The 16,534-nt window shown below is 41.1% G+C and overlaps 1 protein-coding gene across 1 annotated transcript in view; it reads right to left on the bottom strand.

The window, feature by feature from the left end:
* Positions 1-16,534, bottom strand: part of arvcfb (ARVCF delta catenin family member b) — a 129,331-nt gene that overhangs the window by 42,775 nt on the left and 70,022 nt on the right. Inside the window, exons 6-9 of the mRNA XM_085367056.1 lie at positions 13,941-14,124; positions 3,504-3,621; positions 3,183-3,354; positions 232-303 (exon numbers count right to left, since the gene is read on the bottom strand). Coding sequence (XP_085223182.1) covers positions 232-303; positions 3,183-3,354; positions 3,504-3,621; positions 13,941-14,124 — 546 coding nt within the window. The remainder of the gene's footprint in view (positions 1-231; positions 304-3,182; positions 3,355-3,503; positions 3,622-13,940; positions 14,125-16,534) is intronic.

The following is a 16,534-nucleotide window of genomic DNA, read 5'->3' as shown; positions in this document are numbered from 1 at the left end:
CTCACAAGCTGCAAACAATCAACCGTCCCACTGGAGGCACAAAACCATCAAACAAAGCTAGCTCAACAGCCAGCTAGCCGAGAGCCTCTTTCTCACTCAAAGGCCTCCCACACTCTTGTTGACCACCACAGAAACGACTTGCCCCCACCCCACCCAACCCAACCACTCACTCACTAGATGAGATGTTCTGTATAGATTTAGCGTTAAAATGTTTTGCTCACAAAGGCCTACCTTTTGATGGCTCTGTGCGCTTAGGCAGATCCAATGTGTCGTAGCTTTTGTCATTCTCACCGTTTTTTCTGCCTGGAGGAGAGGAAGGAAACGAGGACGTCAGTGTCAGACAACTGGATATTGAAAAGAGACCCCAGGGTTATGCTGAGGATGATGTCAAAATCTTTGGACCGTAGGGGCAGAAAATGCATCTCAAACAACAAATAACGTACAAGTGTTTAAATGTACACACAGTACAGAGATGTAGCAACATGATATGTACAAACACTAAACTGCTTCCCTTCAGGAAATAATTTACATCAGTTGTCTAAATCCAGGTTCAAGGATAGAGGATTTTTTTTTGAACAAATAAAGTTAGTGTTAGTTGTCTCCTCCAAATAGTTATATATGATTTATTTAAAGAAAAGTTTATAAAAAATATTTTAAATGTAAGTCAATGGAAAATTTTATTTCTATATTTCAAGCTTGGCCTTTTATAAAGTGTTTCACATTTCAAGTCAAGTCATCATTCTGTTAAAGTGACTTTATGCTGTTGTTCAGGTAAAGATGGTTTTTATTTCATTGGCTAAACAAGAAAAAGTGACATCATGGCTTCATCCAAGCGTGAAAGGTCACATGACTTTTACTACACATGGAAAAAGCTTGGCCAGCTTTGACTCCAGTGAAATGTAAATGCAGTTGTCACGGGGTCTGTGTGTGGCTTCGCATGCTCCTTGCACACAGGCTAAGAGAGAGATGTCTGCAGGATTGTAAACAGTGAAAATGCTCGATTTGTATGAAAAAACGACATGAAGCCAGGCGTCAGATTCACAGAAATCCATGTCTGAATGAGGCTTTAGTGTTGCAAAACAAGATGCTGGTAAGATGGGAAGCTAGTAGCCATGGTGTCAGAATTTTCTCTCGCTGCCACCACAGCAAACAAAGAACCAGCACTGCTGTCTGAAAGCATCAAAAAAAAAGTCTGCAAGACCCAAAAAGCCCAAACATTCAAATCCGTAAAGAATCATTTACCTCTATATTTTTTGCACACTTAAATGTTCCAGATAATAGAAAACTGTAGCGCACGATCCAGGCAGCTTTAATAAAGTATTTTTTAGCTTTAATTATTGACATCCTCAGAAGTTTCAAATCACAAACGATCAAACAAACGCATAAAAAAACTGAGTGTGCAGCAGAGCTTGACATTTATGCTTAAGTGTACTAGAAAGGGGTGAAGAGCTCCAGTTGGATACCATTAGCGGTGTTCTTCAAAGCTGTCAGGATTCATTTTATCTGGAGTCTAAAAGAATTCACACCAAAGTTCAATTTGGGGATAGATGTGCAAATTTCCATTTCAGCATCTCTGGTTCGCTGGATTAGTCAAGCTCCACTTAAGAACACTACAAAGACAGATTTGTTGTTGACTTACCGGTTTTAGCACTCGTTTTACCTTTCACCTTTCTTAGAGGACTGACAAAAAAATCCAACCAACTAATTCTAACAAACTGAGGAGTTTGGGACAGGTGGAAGTCTATAATGCTCAGAGCTATGGTCGGTAGGTATGGTAAGGGAATGTGTGTGGAATGAATGAAACCCCCGATTTTCTTAAGTCCTTGGAACTTTCTCAGGTTTCTGGAGGACACCCAAAACTACTTCTAACTATATTCTACAGCCAGGGGGAAAGAACGAGGAGGTGGAGGAGGAGGAGGAGGAGGAGGAAGAGGTGGGGGAAGACAGGGAGAGGATGGAGACGAGGAGAGAGCTAAAATGAGAAAGGTTGAAGAGGGGGGCACTCACCTTGATTAAACCATTCCTCTATAGTTAGCCAAGGAAGCAGCAGCAATGCCAAAAAACAAAGCAGGGAGAAGAGAGAAGAGCCATGGTGAAATAGGAGTGTGCTGTGTGTGTGTGTGTCTGTGTCACGAGGCTGTGTAATACATGAGAACAGTTTTTATCAGAAAAAGGAGTCATCTGTTACTGAATAGGAAAGGTGAAAGAGAAAAGAAAACTGACAAATAAGCTAAATAAAGAGAGAAAGACTAAAGAAAGGAAACGGTGCTTTGTATAGATAGCAAGCCATTAGCAGTTCATAGATGGTCTCTGGGACCCATGGGGATAGATTTTAAGGTGTGTGGAGGGCAGTAAAAGACAGAGAAAAGTGTCAGATATAAAGAAAAATGAGAAAGGGGTTTTTAGATAGGTTAGCAAGCAAGAAAGAGAGAAAAGAATTTAAAAAAAAAGGAAAAGGGAAAGATTTTAAAAAACATTAAGTATCAGCTTTAAGAGGGCAGGTGAAATACACATAAAACAGCAGAGACTGCAGCAGCATTTGCGGTGCTAAATTAAAATCACTGCGTGGGAGGGGGAGAAAAGTACTCAAAGAGATTGAAGTAAGAGCCAACAATCAGGCTGTCTATTAGCCAAAACAAAGCACGAGTGCGTGCTGATTATCATGTCATATTTTAAAACAAATGCAACACTAAACGGAAGAAGAGGCCAAACTTAGCCTACTGCTGTACAGTCTGAAGGCTGTAATCATTCACTTTGCGCGTGTGTTTACACGTCGGAAAGCATCCGAGCGGTTAACTGGCTTCTTTATTAATCTCTGTACACGTTAAGCATTGTGTTGTCCTGAACCCTAAACTAATGTGGTTCTCCAAAGAGCCATTAGAAGTCAGGGGTCACTGGCTGGTAGTCACATCTCATTGGCTGACTGATTAATGGCGGCCATTACTGTTGTACAGCTGGGCGATAACGGCATCATTTAGATAACAGTCACAGGAGAACACTGATTAAGACCTCTGAAGCAACACATGCATTAAGAGCTGTTGTGTTGCTGTGAGTAACTCCTTTATTTGCACACATTTGTATTGAGAGTTAGATCATCCATGCATCTGTATCTTCTACGAACTGGATAGCTGTGATTGTTTGGTTACAGTGTTTTCATCTCCTCTGTTCATCCTCCCTCTCACCTTTGGCCTTCTTGCCTCCGAAGCAGCCAGCATCGTCTTTCTTCTTCCTTTGTGGTCCCGCTGAACCTGGGGCTTGTAGCGCCGACGGGTCTTGGTACTTTTCGGCCCCCGGCACCTCTTTGTGTACGTGATAGGACAGATTCCTCATAATACAAACACAATTCTCCACAGACTGTGAAACAAAGACGGGAAAATTACCAGCTACATTCATCACAGGAATACTGAACAGCATAAATTCATAAGAACACTACAGCAACAAGCTGCTATTAGAATGAGCTCATTCTGAATCCATGATAGTGGATGACCCGGATGTTGTCTCACCTTGTTGTCCATGTCCTTCTTCCCTACAGCTGACTGAAGAGCGTGCAGCAAAGCGTCCACCAATCCCTCACATTCCCTCAGTCTGCGCCGAGCCTCTGCCCCGTCTGAGCTCACATTTCTACAGAAACAAAGTAACACACATCAAGCTTAGGAGGTGTGCATAGACGAAGATTTGTCTGAGGAAGCGAATGAAAATTTGACCAATAGGGTTTTTTTTTTAAATTGGAATAATCACAAGTCAATAGTTTGTGCTAAAAATAATTATAAAATTATCCATTTCAAAATATGACACTACAGTCTCCAGAATCCCATCTCATTGACTCTGGCTGGCATCCAGTGTGAAATACCAATAAAGCAGTAAGGATACTAAATCACAGTACAACTATCCACTGAGAGCCTGCTCTAATTATAAACAGTACTCCTATAACTACTATTTATACCTTCACAAAAATTAGGAAAGGGAAGAGGGAAAGCACCGAAGGCAGTGAAAGTGTTTTTAATAGTCCTAAAGAAGTGAATATAACAAGCATACAGAGAGGATGACAATTACAGCCAGATGTCTCACTGTTCAATAAAAGTGCCATGTAAACCCATATCAGTCTTCCCCAGCCGTGTGATTTTTAGAGTTTCCATGTGACCCACGGCCTCCATCCTCTGTCTGCCTCAGATGTACAATGCAATAAAGCTAGACAGCTTTAGGAATAATCTTTTAAAAAAATTATTAACATAAATTTCTTTTTTTTGGTACGGGGGGAGGAGGGGGGGGGGCGGGTGTCACCCAGCGCCTTGAGCACAGCTCCTACAAGCACGGCAGCAGAGCTGGTGCAGTCTTCGTGTGCCTGTCTGACTGTGAAAGGGAAAGGATTTAAAGAGGGTTAAGGGATAGCAGGGACTCCCCGCTCCTCACCGGGGACTTCATTTATGAGGGCTTCCAACTCACATAATCCCATTAGCTGACCCCCAGTTAGGCCTTTGGAAGAGTGGCAGCATTGCCGAGGTAAGCAGAACTGCGCCTCTTTTTTGTGCCGTGGGGACTGAAACATGTATGAGGTCTACCGCTGCTACAGTGCTGAACGGTTCATTTTAGACTGCAAACACTGTGGAGCCATTTGGGGTTTCTGCTTTTTTCTCTCTTGTATTTTGTTAATCATTTACCTGCGTTCAACGAATTTAGTGAACTCAGGTCTCCGTGTAGTCTAGTGCTCCCCTTAGCTGGCAGTTATGGTCTTTGTCTGTCTACCAGACTCCTTCTTGTCTTGTTTGTCTTGTTTTATTTGTTTCTTCCATCAGTCTCTGCAATGTGCTGCAACAAGCACATTTTAAATAAAGATTGGCTTTAGTTTGCAGGTGTCCTGCGTTTGGGTCTTTCTTTGAACTGAGCATAAAAAAACTGCATCAGGAGATGCTTCTCTGCTCAAAAATGATTAATTTACAAGTGAAAACACCCATGCACTTTAATCCCAGGCATGTTTTTGATGTGTGTATTTAGGTAAAGCTACCATTTGTCTACTGAATCACCCTGCAGTGTACAAACCGTTAACTAATCCCTGGTTGGAGACAGTGCAGAAAGGATCGACAATCTCTACTTAACCCCATTCGTCTCCAGGTATTAAAAAAAAAAAAAAGAGGTGTCATTTCCCCTGTACACAAATCTAGTGGCGCGCTCACCTTGGATTTATTTGACAGAAGTGAATTTGGGGGCAGACAGACACGAGGATTTATTGTCAGCTGTTTCATTTCCAGCAGTCTTTGAGGGAACAGTTGTCCTGTTGGAGGTATATAGATGGTACATCTGTCAGTAGAGACAGTGAAGAAAGCTGCTGTTGTCTCTTTATGGACAGGTCATGTGGCGCTGTGCTATTTATGGTCTATATGTACTAGTGATTATCGAGCTGTCCTGCCTTTTACAAACTGTTACTGCTTTACAAAAACTTTCTTTTTATGTGGGAACCACAGAAATATGTTAGGCCAGGTTTGACTGCCTGCCGTTGGCATTACTCATAACTTTGCTTGCTGTGACATTTACTCACTCATATCTGTATATCTGGAAAACTGACATGCATTGCTTTAACAACTAGCACCTGTATCCATGAATACGCCCGGTGTGGATCTGTGACGCTGCCTCTCCATCCGGCACGGTCACATCACACCCGGATTTAGCCTGGTCTGTTATTGATTATTTCCTCCAACTTCCTGTCCTTCTTATTCGTTTTATTCTATTTGATGTGGCTTCTGTGAAAAATTGACCTTCAGCATCATAGATGCTTGACGCATGAGGATGCTTTGGATATGTACAACAGCATCAGATGGAGTCGGAAGATAATGCAGCTGCAGTAAAATTCAGGCAACAGACATCATTCTACCAATCCTAATAGCAATGTGGCAGCAAACATATAATTTTATTGGGTTTTTACCCAAGCCAACAGCTGGTTAGTTGGTCATTTTATGACCTGAGTGCAGACTGATGGTCTGCAACTACTGGATGAATTCAAATGCATGACTTGAGATCTAGTAAACCAGGCTTTGTTTGTCTGCCACTAATCCCTTCTTCTAACGTTACCTCCCTCATCCGTTCCCATTCTCAATCCTTTTGTACCTTTGTTCTGTAATAGAGGAACTAGAGGGAACAGCTGTCACATCGTGGGTGTTTTTGTTACTGTTAGAGAAAACTGAACCCACTTCCAAAGAAACCCCAGCATGTTACAACATTCTCTTGGAATGTTGCAGTCCTGGAATGGACAGGACACCAGCAGTGGTGAGAACCTCCTAAGAATCTAAATGATTTCTATCCAGTGTAATATAACCGTTACTTGTATACACAGCTCAAATAAATTCAAGCAACACTTTAAAAACACATGAGATCTCTATGGAAAAAGATCATGCCGAAAATATCTAGACTGGGTCATGTGTTAGGAACAAAAACCCCTGTTTGATGGAAATGAAAATTACCAACCTACAGAGGGCTGAATTCAAAGACACCTTTTTTTTAATTATGTGGCAGACCAATCTATTTTGTTGAAATTTCATCGCAGCAACTCAAAATGGTCTCAGTAGTTTCTATGTCCTGACTATGTCAGACATGTTCCTAGTCATATCATCTAGTCAGGTTGTTTTGTAGTTCTGGTAGTGCTCATCCTGTTCCTCCTCGCACAAAGGAGCAGATCCCTGTCCTGCTGATGGGTTGAGGACCTTCTACGGCCCTGTCCAGCTCTGCTGCCTGTCTCCTGGCATACACTCGATGGTCCTGAAAAAGTGCCAGAAGACACAACAAACCTTCTGGCAATGGCATGCATTGTTGCGCCATCCTGCGGAAGTTGGACTACCTGTGCAACCTCTGCATGGTCCAGGTATCACCTCATGTTGCCAGTAGTGACACTGACACTAGCCACTTCAAAACTAGAGAACAAACAGTCAGGACAGATGAAGAGTGGAAAATATCAGTGAACTCCACCTGTAAAACCATTCCTGTTTTGGGGGTTGTTTCATTGTTGCCTGTCTAGCGGACCTGTTGTTAATTTCATTAACACCAAAGCAGCTGAAAGTGATTAACAGCCCCCCTCTGCTATTTAACCGACCACATCAATATCCCACAGGTTTCACTGACTTGATGCTGTACTCTGATTAAAAAGTGTTGCTTTATTTTTTTGAGCAGTGTATTTAAATGTCAACACGCTCACAATTATAGGCACTCACTATGCCAAATCTGAGTTGATTGTCGTGTTTGGACGGTGATACTGTAGAACGCAGTAAAAAATACCAGAGTAAAATAATACAACAATGGAATAACATTATATAATTTGGAAAAACAAGACCATTTTCTTTTCTTTTTGATGATCAAGTGCAGTAACTGAAAACATGTAGTTCTTCAAAAACACAAGGTCTTCTATTATTAAGCAGAAAGACATGTTTTTAGGACACTGTTGCTTCTGAGCGTGCAGTGGTTCTGCAAAAATAAAAAGGACACCACAATGGGTCAGTGCCCTTATGAGAACGCTTCATTCTTAAAAGTTTTTAGCTCATCGTACGGCCTTGCGTACTCCAATTATCTGACAATTTCAGAATTCCGAAAATGTATTTTTTTCTGGACCTCGGCGTGTCATATTTTACCGTTAGAAACTGAGAGAACGAGCGGGTGTGCTTTCAGAGGTCTGTCTGTCTTTCAGTCTGCACAGACCCCATCAGCTCGTCAGTGTGTATATTGTGTGTCTGCTTTATCAGATGAATTGTGGGTGTGAAGGTCGCTTAAGAGTCATGTGGTCATCGGAGGACAATAGAGCAGGAAAAGAGTGGAGCAGCACTGATGGAGATGGATGAAGACTTGGCTGACCTTTGCTATCGCCCTGCAAGGTCAGCAGAAGCATTTGGGACCATATGTGTATCCTCAGCTCTGGTATCTGTCAGGTTTATCAGTGCTGATCGTATTTCTGATTCAGTGTATGGATTGAGCTTCGTATCTAATCCTTGTTGAGATTCTTTTCGTAATGCCTGAGCCTGTAAGCAAAATGTGTAGCAAGATTTAAGGTGCCAAAAACACACCCCATCAATCAATCTCGTCATTTTTTCTAAATTATTTAGGATGGGAGGGTTGACTGTAATGCAGTGACTGGCTTATTTGTCGCACTGCTTCAGCTGACATTCAGCAAAGCAGGACTTTCCAGAATGCTGATTTCTTTTCTGTTGCCATAGAAAAATCACATGAGCAGAGTCCAAGTTGCAGAAAAATATGGCTACTTTTGCTTTTGCTTTTAAAAACAACATTCATGTATCAGCAACAATAAAATGTTCTTAAGTAACAAAATCAGACCCTTTGAGGCAGTCACCACATGCTGCCAGAAAAGCTGCGATACGCTTTTGCATTGATTGACTGGAAGATCAGATATATTTCCTCCATTTTTGTCTTGGTGACAGCGATTTAGAGTGCTATCTAACTTGCAGTTCCAAAATCTATTGTGTTGGGTTAAGAATCCTGCAAAGGCCAATGCTTTTGATTCATATCATTCAAAAAGCAGCTGTGGGTAGAAATGTTTTATCACAGGATCAAGGTGATCACTAAGTTCAGATAAGCGGATCAAAGGCTTTTATTTCTTATAGTTGGTGAATATTGTATAACCTTGTGTAAACGTGGTGTTGTACCAGAGCATTTCAAATGTAGAACGTCATAATGCATAAATTTTCTTCCAAATTTTTAGAATGGATCAGTCCATAAAGAAGCAATTCCCTCCATGTCTTGGAAGTTACTCACTATTGTAACCAAGTTATTCTTAGTTGGGCATTCACTTTTCAAACATTTACATGTAGAAGTATTTAAGTAGAATATACATGTATAAGTAGATTGCTCACAGTGTTACACAGTTGAACCAAAAAGTCCACCTCTCTTCCCAATATAGTCGGTAGTGCCCTTATTTTCTCCCACCAGCTGGGCAAGATGACTGTGCAACTCCAAAATATATGATAGTGGTCTGCCAGCTGTTCTCCACGCTTCTGCCAACACAAACCAGTCGTTTCACCTGTGTGTGCATACTTTAACATGGGGGTTATAAAATATCTTTATAGGTTCTGCCAGCAGAATCCTCTCCAAGCACCTGAGCTGGTGGAGGTCAACAGCATCAGACACAGTCTGCCAATCATCCTCTGAAATGGAAAACTCAGACTCTTTCTCATACTTGCATTTCGATTTATTACTTGCATGTTTTTTCCACTGACTTGATATTTGAATATAATCTTGAAACAAGTCTCTTATTTTTGTTAATAAATTATTAAATTGGCGTCCTTTGTATTTCTGAATTTTATCTTGTCATTAGAGGAAATGTTAATGTGGAAGTGTGAATATTATCCCATCTATAGGTTTCCTAGATTTTCGGTAAGCTATGTAATCATCCACGTGATGAGACTGAACCGTAGGAAGTTGTACCATTTCTACTATTTAAACCTCTAATCGATTATTCCTGGTGTGAAATAATTTCATTTTAGTATTAAACCTGAGTGGATAGGCCATACCCTGCCTATCTCTGAATTCCTCATTAACCCTCTGCAGCTTGCCTTCACTTCTGTCGGTGTGTTATTTTAGCCAAACCTAGTGGAGAGCCACTTCTGGAAAGCTTCTGAAACACGCTGAAGTGGAATCTCAAGCATCCACCATCAGCTCCAGGAGACTCTTCCAAGCTGCAATTCCACAATGCAGCCACGCTCGCCAGGATTCAGATAACAATCATTCGTTGTATATACTCAATCATTTGTCTGTTTTGAACAAGCAGCCATTTATAAACAGCATGCATGCAAGCATACTGGGGGGTCCAGTACTGGCTCAAAATTGCATTAATTAAAAGCTAGAATCACAAAACACTTGCATTCCCGTTCTTTTACTGGAAATATTTCCAATTCAAAACTAGGTCTTGTTTTCCAGCCTTAGTCTTATTGTGTAACCCCCTCCACTCTCAACACCACTTACAACAACACACACATACACACAGCCTCTGTTTCCTTTTCACCAAGCCCACAGCGTAAACGCTGTAAATAAGCAGGCTCCTATCGACACCGGAGGCAGGCTGCTATAATAAAACTATTCCAGTTTTTATTGAGGTGTAAGCTCTGTTGGCGTGAGTAAACAGATTCTCCCTGGCATCAGCACTTCTCCCCGGTGCACAAACCCTGCGTCTAAGCAACTGTGGGCTTAGTAACAGTTGCCATGGAGACACATTCTTGTCAGCTTGGCCTGCATCGAGGGTCAAAGGAGCGAGAGCGGCGGCGAGATATTGTGATATGTAACAGAAATGATGATATCAAGGTTGATACAGTGCTGTGTAATAAACATTAGATAGAAACAACACAAAGAGGGAATATCAGAGATAATGAAAGAAGAGCAGTAGGTCCACTGTGGCCTCCATGAAATATTCTATGACTTGTCTTTGACTTTCCTCAACTTCATCAGAGCTTTCATTTATTCCCTCCAGGTTCATTAATGCTGTTCTTCAACTCAGTAGAAAATGTTCTAAAATTACAAGCAAGTTTCAACACTTTCTGTCTGGGAAAACTAGAAGGAAGCCAACTAACATGTGAAATACATTCTGGTGTTTTGGGTCTGCGCTGGACTTGGATGTTATATCGTTCTGGATGTCGACCAGCAAGCCGCAGCATCTACTGCGGGAGGAATTCTGGACTACAGTCTAGACAGGCTTGGCTGGCCCAGGAAGAAACGGCACAGCCAGGCACGAGGCGCGATTACCCACACACACATTCACTGTTTTTCACACTTTACTACAGTCTGTCACTCTGAGCCGAAGCCAAAATGAGTGGCCAAGGTAAAAGAGGAGAAAAAAAGAGAGGGGAAACTACTTGGAAGTTAATAACAGGAACACAATGCTGCACTCATGCCGTCCTCCTCAGCTGACGACAGGATTTAAGAAAGATGAAGAGAAGTTTTGAAGGATTCTTTTTTTCCCTGATGCTCAAAATACCTTTAATTTACCTGTTAGAGACAGAGCGGCACATTAGGTACTTTGCCTATTTGTTGCATGTGGTAAACTGCACAAATGTCAGGCTAACAAATCAATACAGATCCAGATTTTTTTTTCAAATTATGCCTGTTGGGCCTGAAAAGGCAAGAAAAAAAAATCACACCAGCAATAAGTTTGAAATGACACATCAAGCCGAAGCTTCTTAGCAGTCTAAGGATACACCTGCAAGTGATTAACAACAAGAAATTAGCACTCACTGTATAAAACCACGAGCCAACACCTTTAAAGCTCATGTGGAGATAAATTAAATTGTAAAAGAATCTATTTTGAGTTGCCTTGCTTTATGACATAGTGTGAAGGGTAAAATATACATTCAACTTTAAGTTTTCATAACCTTCAGCATGATTAGCGCAGCAGGCCTGGTAAACGATAAACTACAGTAGACTGAAAGATTGCACTAACTGCTACTGCATTGGTAGGAGTGGTAGAAGAAGCACAGCACAGCAATGACAGCAGGCCAAGCATGTCTGATAGTGAGAGCACCATGTCAGCCTCCAATGACAATTTAGTAACTACAGGGGGAGCCACTACAAAAGCACTAGAAGAGTAGATGGAGATAATTATTGTGGCGGAAAAGGTTTTAAGCAAGTGGTTAAAAGCTTGAAGCCTGATAGAAAGAGATTAGAAGATATTTTTCAGCTTTATTCTGTATCATTACTGTACATTAAGAGTTACAAGGTTAACTAAAGTGTTTAGCGGTTCTGTTATACTTTTACTTAACGTTTCCAGGGAAAACACTACCTAGGCTAGTTTTGTCCTTATATTTGACGTAGAATAGCAAATGTTTCTTTTTTATTCTCTGGGATTAATTCATGAATGATTTCATCAATAAAACGTATCTAATCAGCACTAATAATTACCACTAAGGCACACAACATACACACCTATTTAATTATTTAGCATTTATCTCATAGAGCAGTACTGGGAAAATTACCGCTCTACCTTTGTGCCATCATGTAACAAAATCAGCAGAAATATATGTCAGTGAGAGAAACCTGTGTTTTTTAGCTATTTTGAAATAAGTGACAATGCTTCTGTGGGCGCTCAGGAGTCAGCAGCACCCACAGAGATACTGCGAGGGAAAGAGGAAGAACAGTAATGTGGTCAATTAAAATTCAAGAATCCTTAACTGCAGTACTTGGTATTGTTACTTTGTTTTGTTGTTTTTTACTAATTGACCTCTACCTCAGTACTTGTATGCACACCTCAGTATCGTAAAGTGATATATTGTAGTTAACCAAGGCCACTGCAAAATTACTTCGCTGCTAACAATAACAGAGCTGTATGAGCCTGTTATTCAAAGCCCCTCGAATTTGCCATTTGTCAACTCTGTTAGGTCAAAATGAAGTGACCCATTGTTTTAAGGCATCCAGTGAGCTTGCAACTTTTGCAACGAAGACCATCAAGGCCTTAAGAGTATCTGCATGTGGGAAGTTCAGAACTGAAACTTAACTTTATAAACGAATGGGCACATAAAGAGGTATGAAGAAAGCTGCGTGAAACAAAATACTTGATCTAAGAACTGTTTCCAGAGACGGCAATAACTCCAGGTTATGGATAAAAGCTTAACATTCATTCAGAAGTAATATTTTTATTGTAACTTAATGCTAACTTCTGAATGGTGTATTTTTCCAACCATTATAAAGGAGCACTCCACAAGAAACATTCAACTGTCAGCAGCAACACTTTGCACTGTGGGCTAAATTTACCTTTACTCAGCCTTCATCACTTTAAGATTAACTTCATTTGTTTGATTATTTAAACGTAACCTGTTAAGTTTAGTCTTAGCTTCAAACTCATTAGCTGGGGTGGTCAGTCACCTGGCTAATATTAAAATAATAAGGGACAAGCAGAGAAAACGAGGACAACAGAGCACTATTTCCCAAAATACAAGAAGTGTGAACGCACTGTGTGAACAAATGTAACGTTAGAAGTTTGCACTGTGTCAAAAATAGCCTAATGTTTTCCTAAAGCCACAGACCAAAGTCACCAAGCAGCTCTACTGCAGACACCAACACACTTTCCATGTATAAGACACAGGCAGGCATGCACAGGAGCCACAGCAACTGCTCTATCGTAAATTCTTCTAGGAGGTTATGTGACCCCGTCACAGGTCATCAAGCAGTTTTATATGCATCACACCTGTCCACCTCTCCAACTGGTATCTTTGCAAACTGGTATCCTTGCAGACTGGTATCTTGTCTTTCAAGACACTCTGGGAGTATAAGCTGCACTTTTTCTTTGTTTGCAGATTTGTTTTTTTCCCTTACAAACTAGGTGAGCAGTCAAAGTAAAGGATTGGCTAATTACTTCTACAGGTAATCAATACGACTGTAAAATATCATCAAGTGATTTCACTTTCCCTAAGCCCCACAGTAAAATCTTCACATTGCTTGTCCTGTCCAATCATGAGTCTTACAGCCAATACAGATTACTTCCACATGTGGCGAAAGAAGGCATCGCGTCCATGTATTTGGAAAACTTCAAAAAGCAGATATGGCAGGTCCTACATGGCAAATAGCTGGTGACTCACAGTTTATCAAAAATATTTGTCAATTATTTTTCAGCTGAAAAACCAAAGGATTGAACTGACACATTGTTCCAGGTCAGAAACAGTGAAAGAGACACTTCTGATATGTTTGGAACAATTTTGGATCATTTTTTTATCCTGTGCACACATTTAGCCTCCATTCGCTTCTTGTTGAATGTTGAGACATTTATAAATATTAACGCTTGAGTCAAATGACTAATAACATTTATTTTGATGGAAATGCAGTCGTTTGATTAATCCGATTTCTGAACTTTTCCTCTCCGAAATCTATTAGTCACCACAGAAGCTATGTTTAACAGGTGGATGAAACTGTTATTGAACTATCTTCATAATTTAGTTGGAGCCAGTAATCCAGTCCAGGGCGGATCCTACCTGAGACAGCCGGAGGTGTTCTTGAACACGGTGGTCCACTCTGCATCACGCGGCTTTGAGTCCTCATTGGGCTCATGCTCCCAACCCGAGTGGGGGATTATCACCTCGTTGGTCAGGGTTTGCAGGCCGTGGTTGATGATCACCATCTTCAGGGGTTCATAGGATGACAGATTCCACAAGGTTCCTGCAGGGGAGCACAGATGGGAGGAAAATGCAGAGACGAATTAAGAGGATAGCAATAAGTTGGTTAAAAAAGAGGATTATGAGAGGAGAAAGAGAGGATATACGAAGGAGGCGTATATACATGCACATATATCTGCAAAGAGAGAGAACATTTTAAAAAGAGATGGTGTGAGGGTGGTGTAGCTGACAATTTAAACACAAGAGAATGAAAGAAGGTGAAGCTTGACAGGAATGATGTAGCAAAACAGGCAAAAAAAAAAAAAGAACAGAACAGAGAAACTGTGCACACAAACTGAAAGTGATGCGATTTAATAACAGCCGTATAACAGAAAAACAAAGGAGCCTACTGTCCAGGCTTTAAGACTGCAATCAGAAACACATTTAGTTTGGCAAAAAATATGTTTTAGAAAAATAATAGAAGACTGGGTGTTCATTATCCAGGCATGATACCAACGGACCATATTGCACTGTATAAACCCCCCCACTGTAATACTTTTATTATTCTTCCATGAGAACATAGCTGACTGCTACTTTGCTGTAATAAATACAAAGTTTACAGCAGCCGTATCGCTGTGATATTTCTATAATATCCTCATATGTCAACAGCAATATTAGGTTCACAGCGTTCTTACAGTACATCATGTTATTTCTCAGCTGTTGCACGTAATGTGCCGCTCGGATCTCATGTCCTGCAGATATTGTGTGTGTATTGGATCAGGATAAATGATCTGCTTCGGCTTTTCTATCCAACAGCACACACATGCACACCCCGTTTCAATCATCCCTGTCCTCCATTATCTTTCCCAAGAAATCCAAGCAGGAGAAAGAGCATTTTCTAGGTGGCTGCAAATCTCACTAACAGCCAGCCAATTTTATACTTCAGCAAAAGAAAAAAAAAGTAAACTAAATTGAGCTGGGTATGTGCATCCCAGGGCTTCACAAAACAGAGGCAGGCACACAAAGAAAAGAGGAGGGGAATTTTTGGGAGCACAGCCAGACAGCCAAACCCACAGAAAAATAAAATGCCGTGTTAAAGCATCAAGCATCAGATGGGTTTTTCACTCAGACACATGGAAGCTGTGAAGCGAGGCAGCCAGTTTGAGGAGAGGAAAACACTTTAAAAGCAAAAAAACAAAACAAAACCCCCCCCAAAACCTCGCTCAAGCCCATGTTGGACACGTTCCTGAGTTGTTGTTTTCATCAATCCAGCCGTCAGGTCTCTGTTTCTGCTTCTCATCATTTATCACACCCTTTATTTTCCTCTTTCACAATTTGGTCCTAAAACCCTGTGCCTATGCAGCAGCAACTTAATCCATGCATGCTGGAAAAGCTCTTAGCAACTTGCATTTGCATTGTACTTGTGAACGTGCAAGTACAATGCTTATTCACTTCCGGGTTATGTATATGAGCCTTTTTAGTATGTTTTCTAAAGGAATGTATGGAGGTTTATCATCATCATCAGCTGTAGCTTCACAGCTATAGACAACGCTGTTTACGGTGTCTAAGTCCCACCTTAGTTTGGCATTTTGTTTTTAAAGCCAAGTGACATCCAGAGCATCTAGCATGCCTCCATGAATGCAGAAACTGCAGCCGGATAAGTGCCGACTGTGTTGACGGATGAGCCAAATTTGCCAGCTGAACCACAGAAAGAAACGTTCTTTTTTTTCTCGAGAAAAAAAACGTAGCAGACACCTGTCCTTTTTTATTTCATACAATATCACCGGCTTCCTTGCGAGCGTCCCCACCCCACCCTCTCACTCCAATCTGGTCCACAGGACTAACAGCTGGGGGCTAAGATTAAGATTAAGCAAATATTTACACACTCGCACATGCCAAAGTGCTCAGAGACTCGCAGCTTTTGCACATATAAACGCATTCATATAGTTCTGTATTCACATGCACCCAGAGCGTGTGACTCGCTCTCGTCCCATAAACAGGCCATTAGCAGAGCAGTGAAGCAGTCATACTTCCTGGCACACTTATTTAAAATGGTTTCTGTACATTTTCCAGACGGTCAATATTTCCCCTGTTAAATCATGCTCTCCACTCTGTCTCAGCGGACAGATCTGAGCTAAAAATAATTCCAGTCCCTCTGATGTGGTTCTGCCTTGTTTGACCGTTTCCTTTGAAATGTTAAAAAAAACATAATGTAACTAAAACACTTAAGCGGCGCTCTTACAAAACAGTAAATCTTAATTTAGTTCATGACCTTCTTCCGCTCTGCTTTGCCATCACGCACTACCAAGTTAAGGAATCCCTGTGCGTGTGCGCGGGTGTGTCTGCAGCTGGATTGCTGGTGAGGAAGCGCGGTGTCGAGTTTAAAGTCAGTTGAATTTTTGGCGTCTCGCAGTTTCTAAATAAACCTCCACTGAATGTAGCATACATTTTTGCTGATGCTAACATGTCTGTGA

The sequence above is a fragment of the Diplotaxodon limnothrissa genome, linkage group LG12 (assembly GCF_057381915.1).
Source record: "Diplotaxodon limnothrissa isolate DT_005_m linkage group LG12, D_limnothrissa_male_GT1.1, whole genome shotgun sequence".
NCBI classification, from domain to species: Eukaryota; Metazoa; Chordata; class Actinopteri; order Cichliformes; family Cichlidae; genus Diplotaxodon; species Diplotaxodon limnothrissa.
Note: the sequence above shows the minus strand (reverse complement) of the source record. Positions and strands in the feature narration are given on the sequence as shown.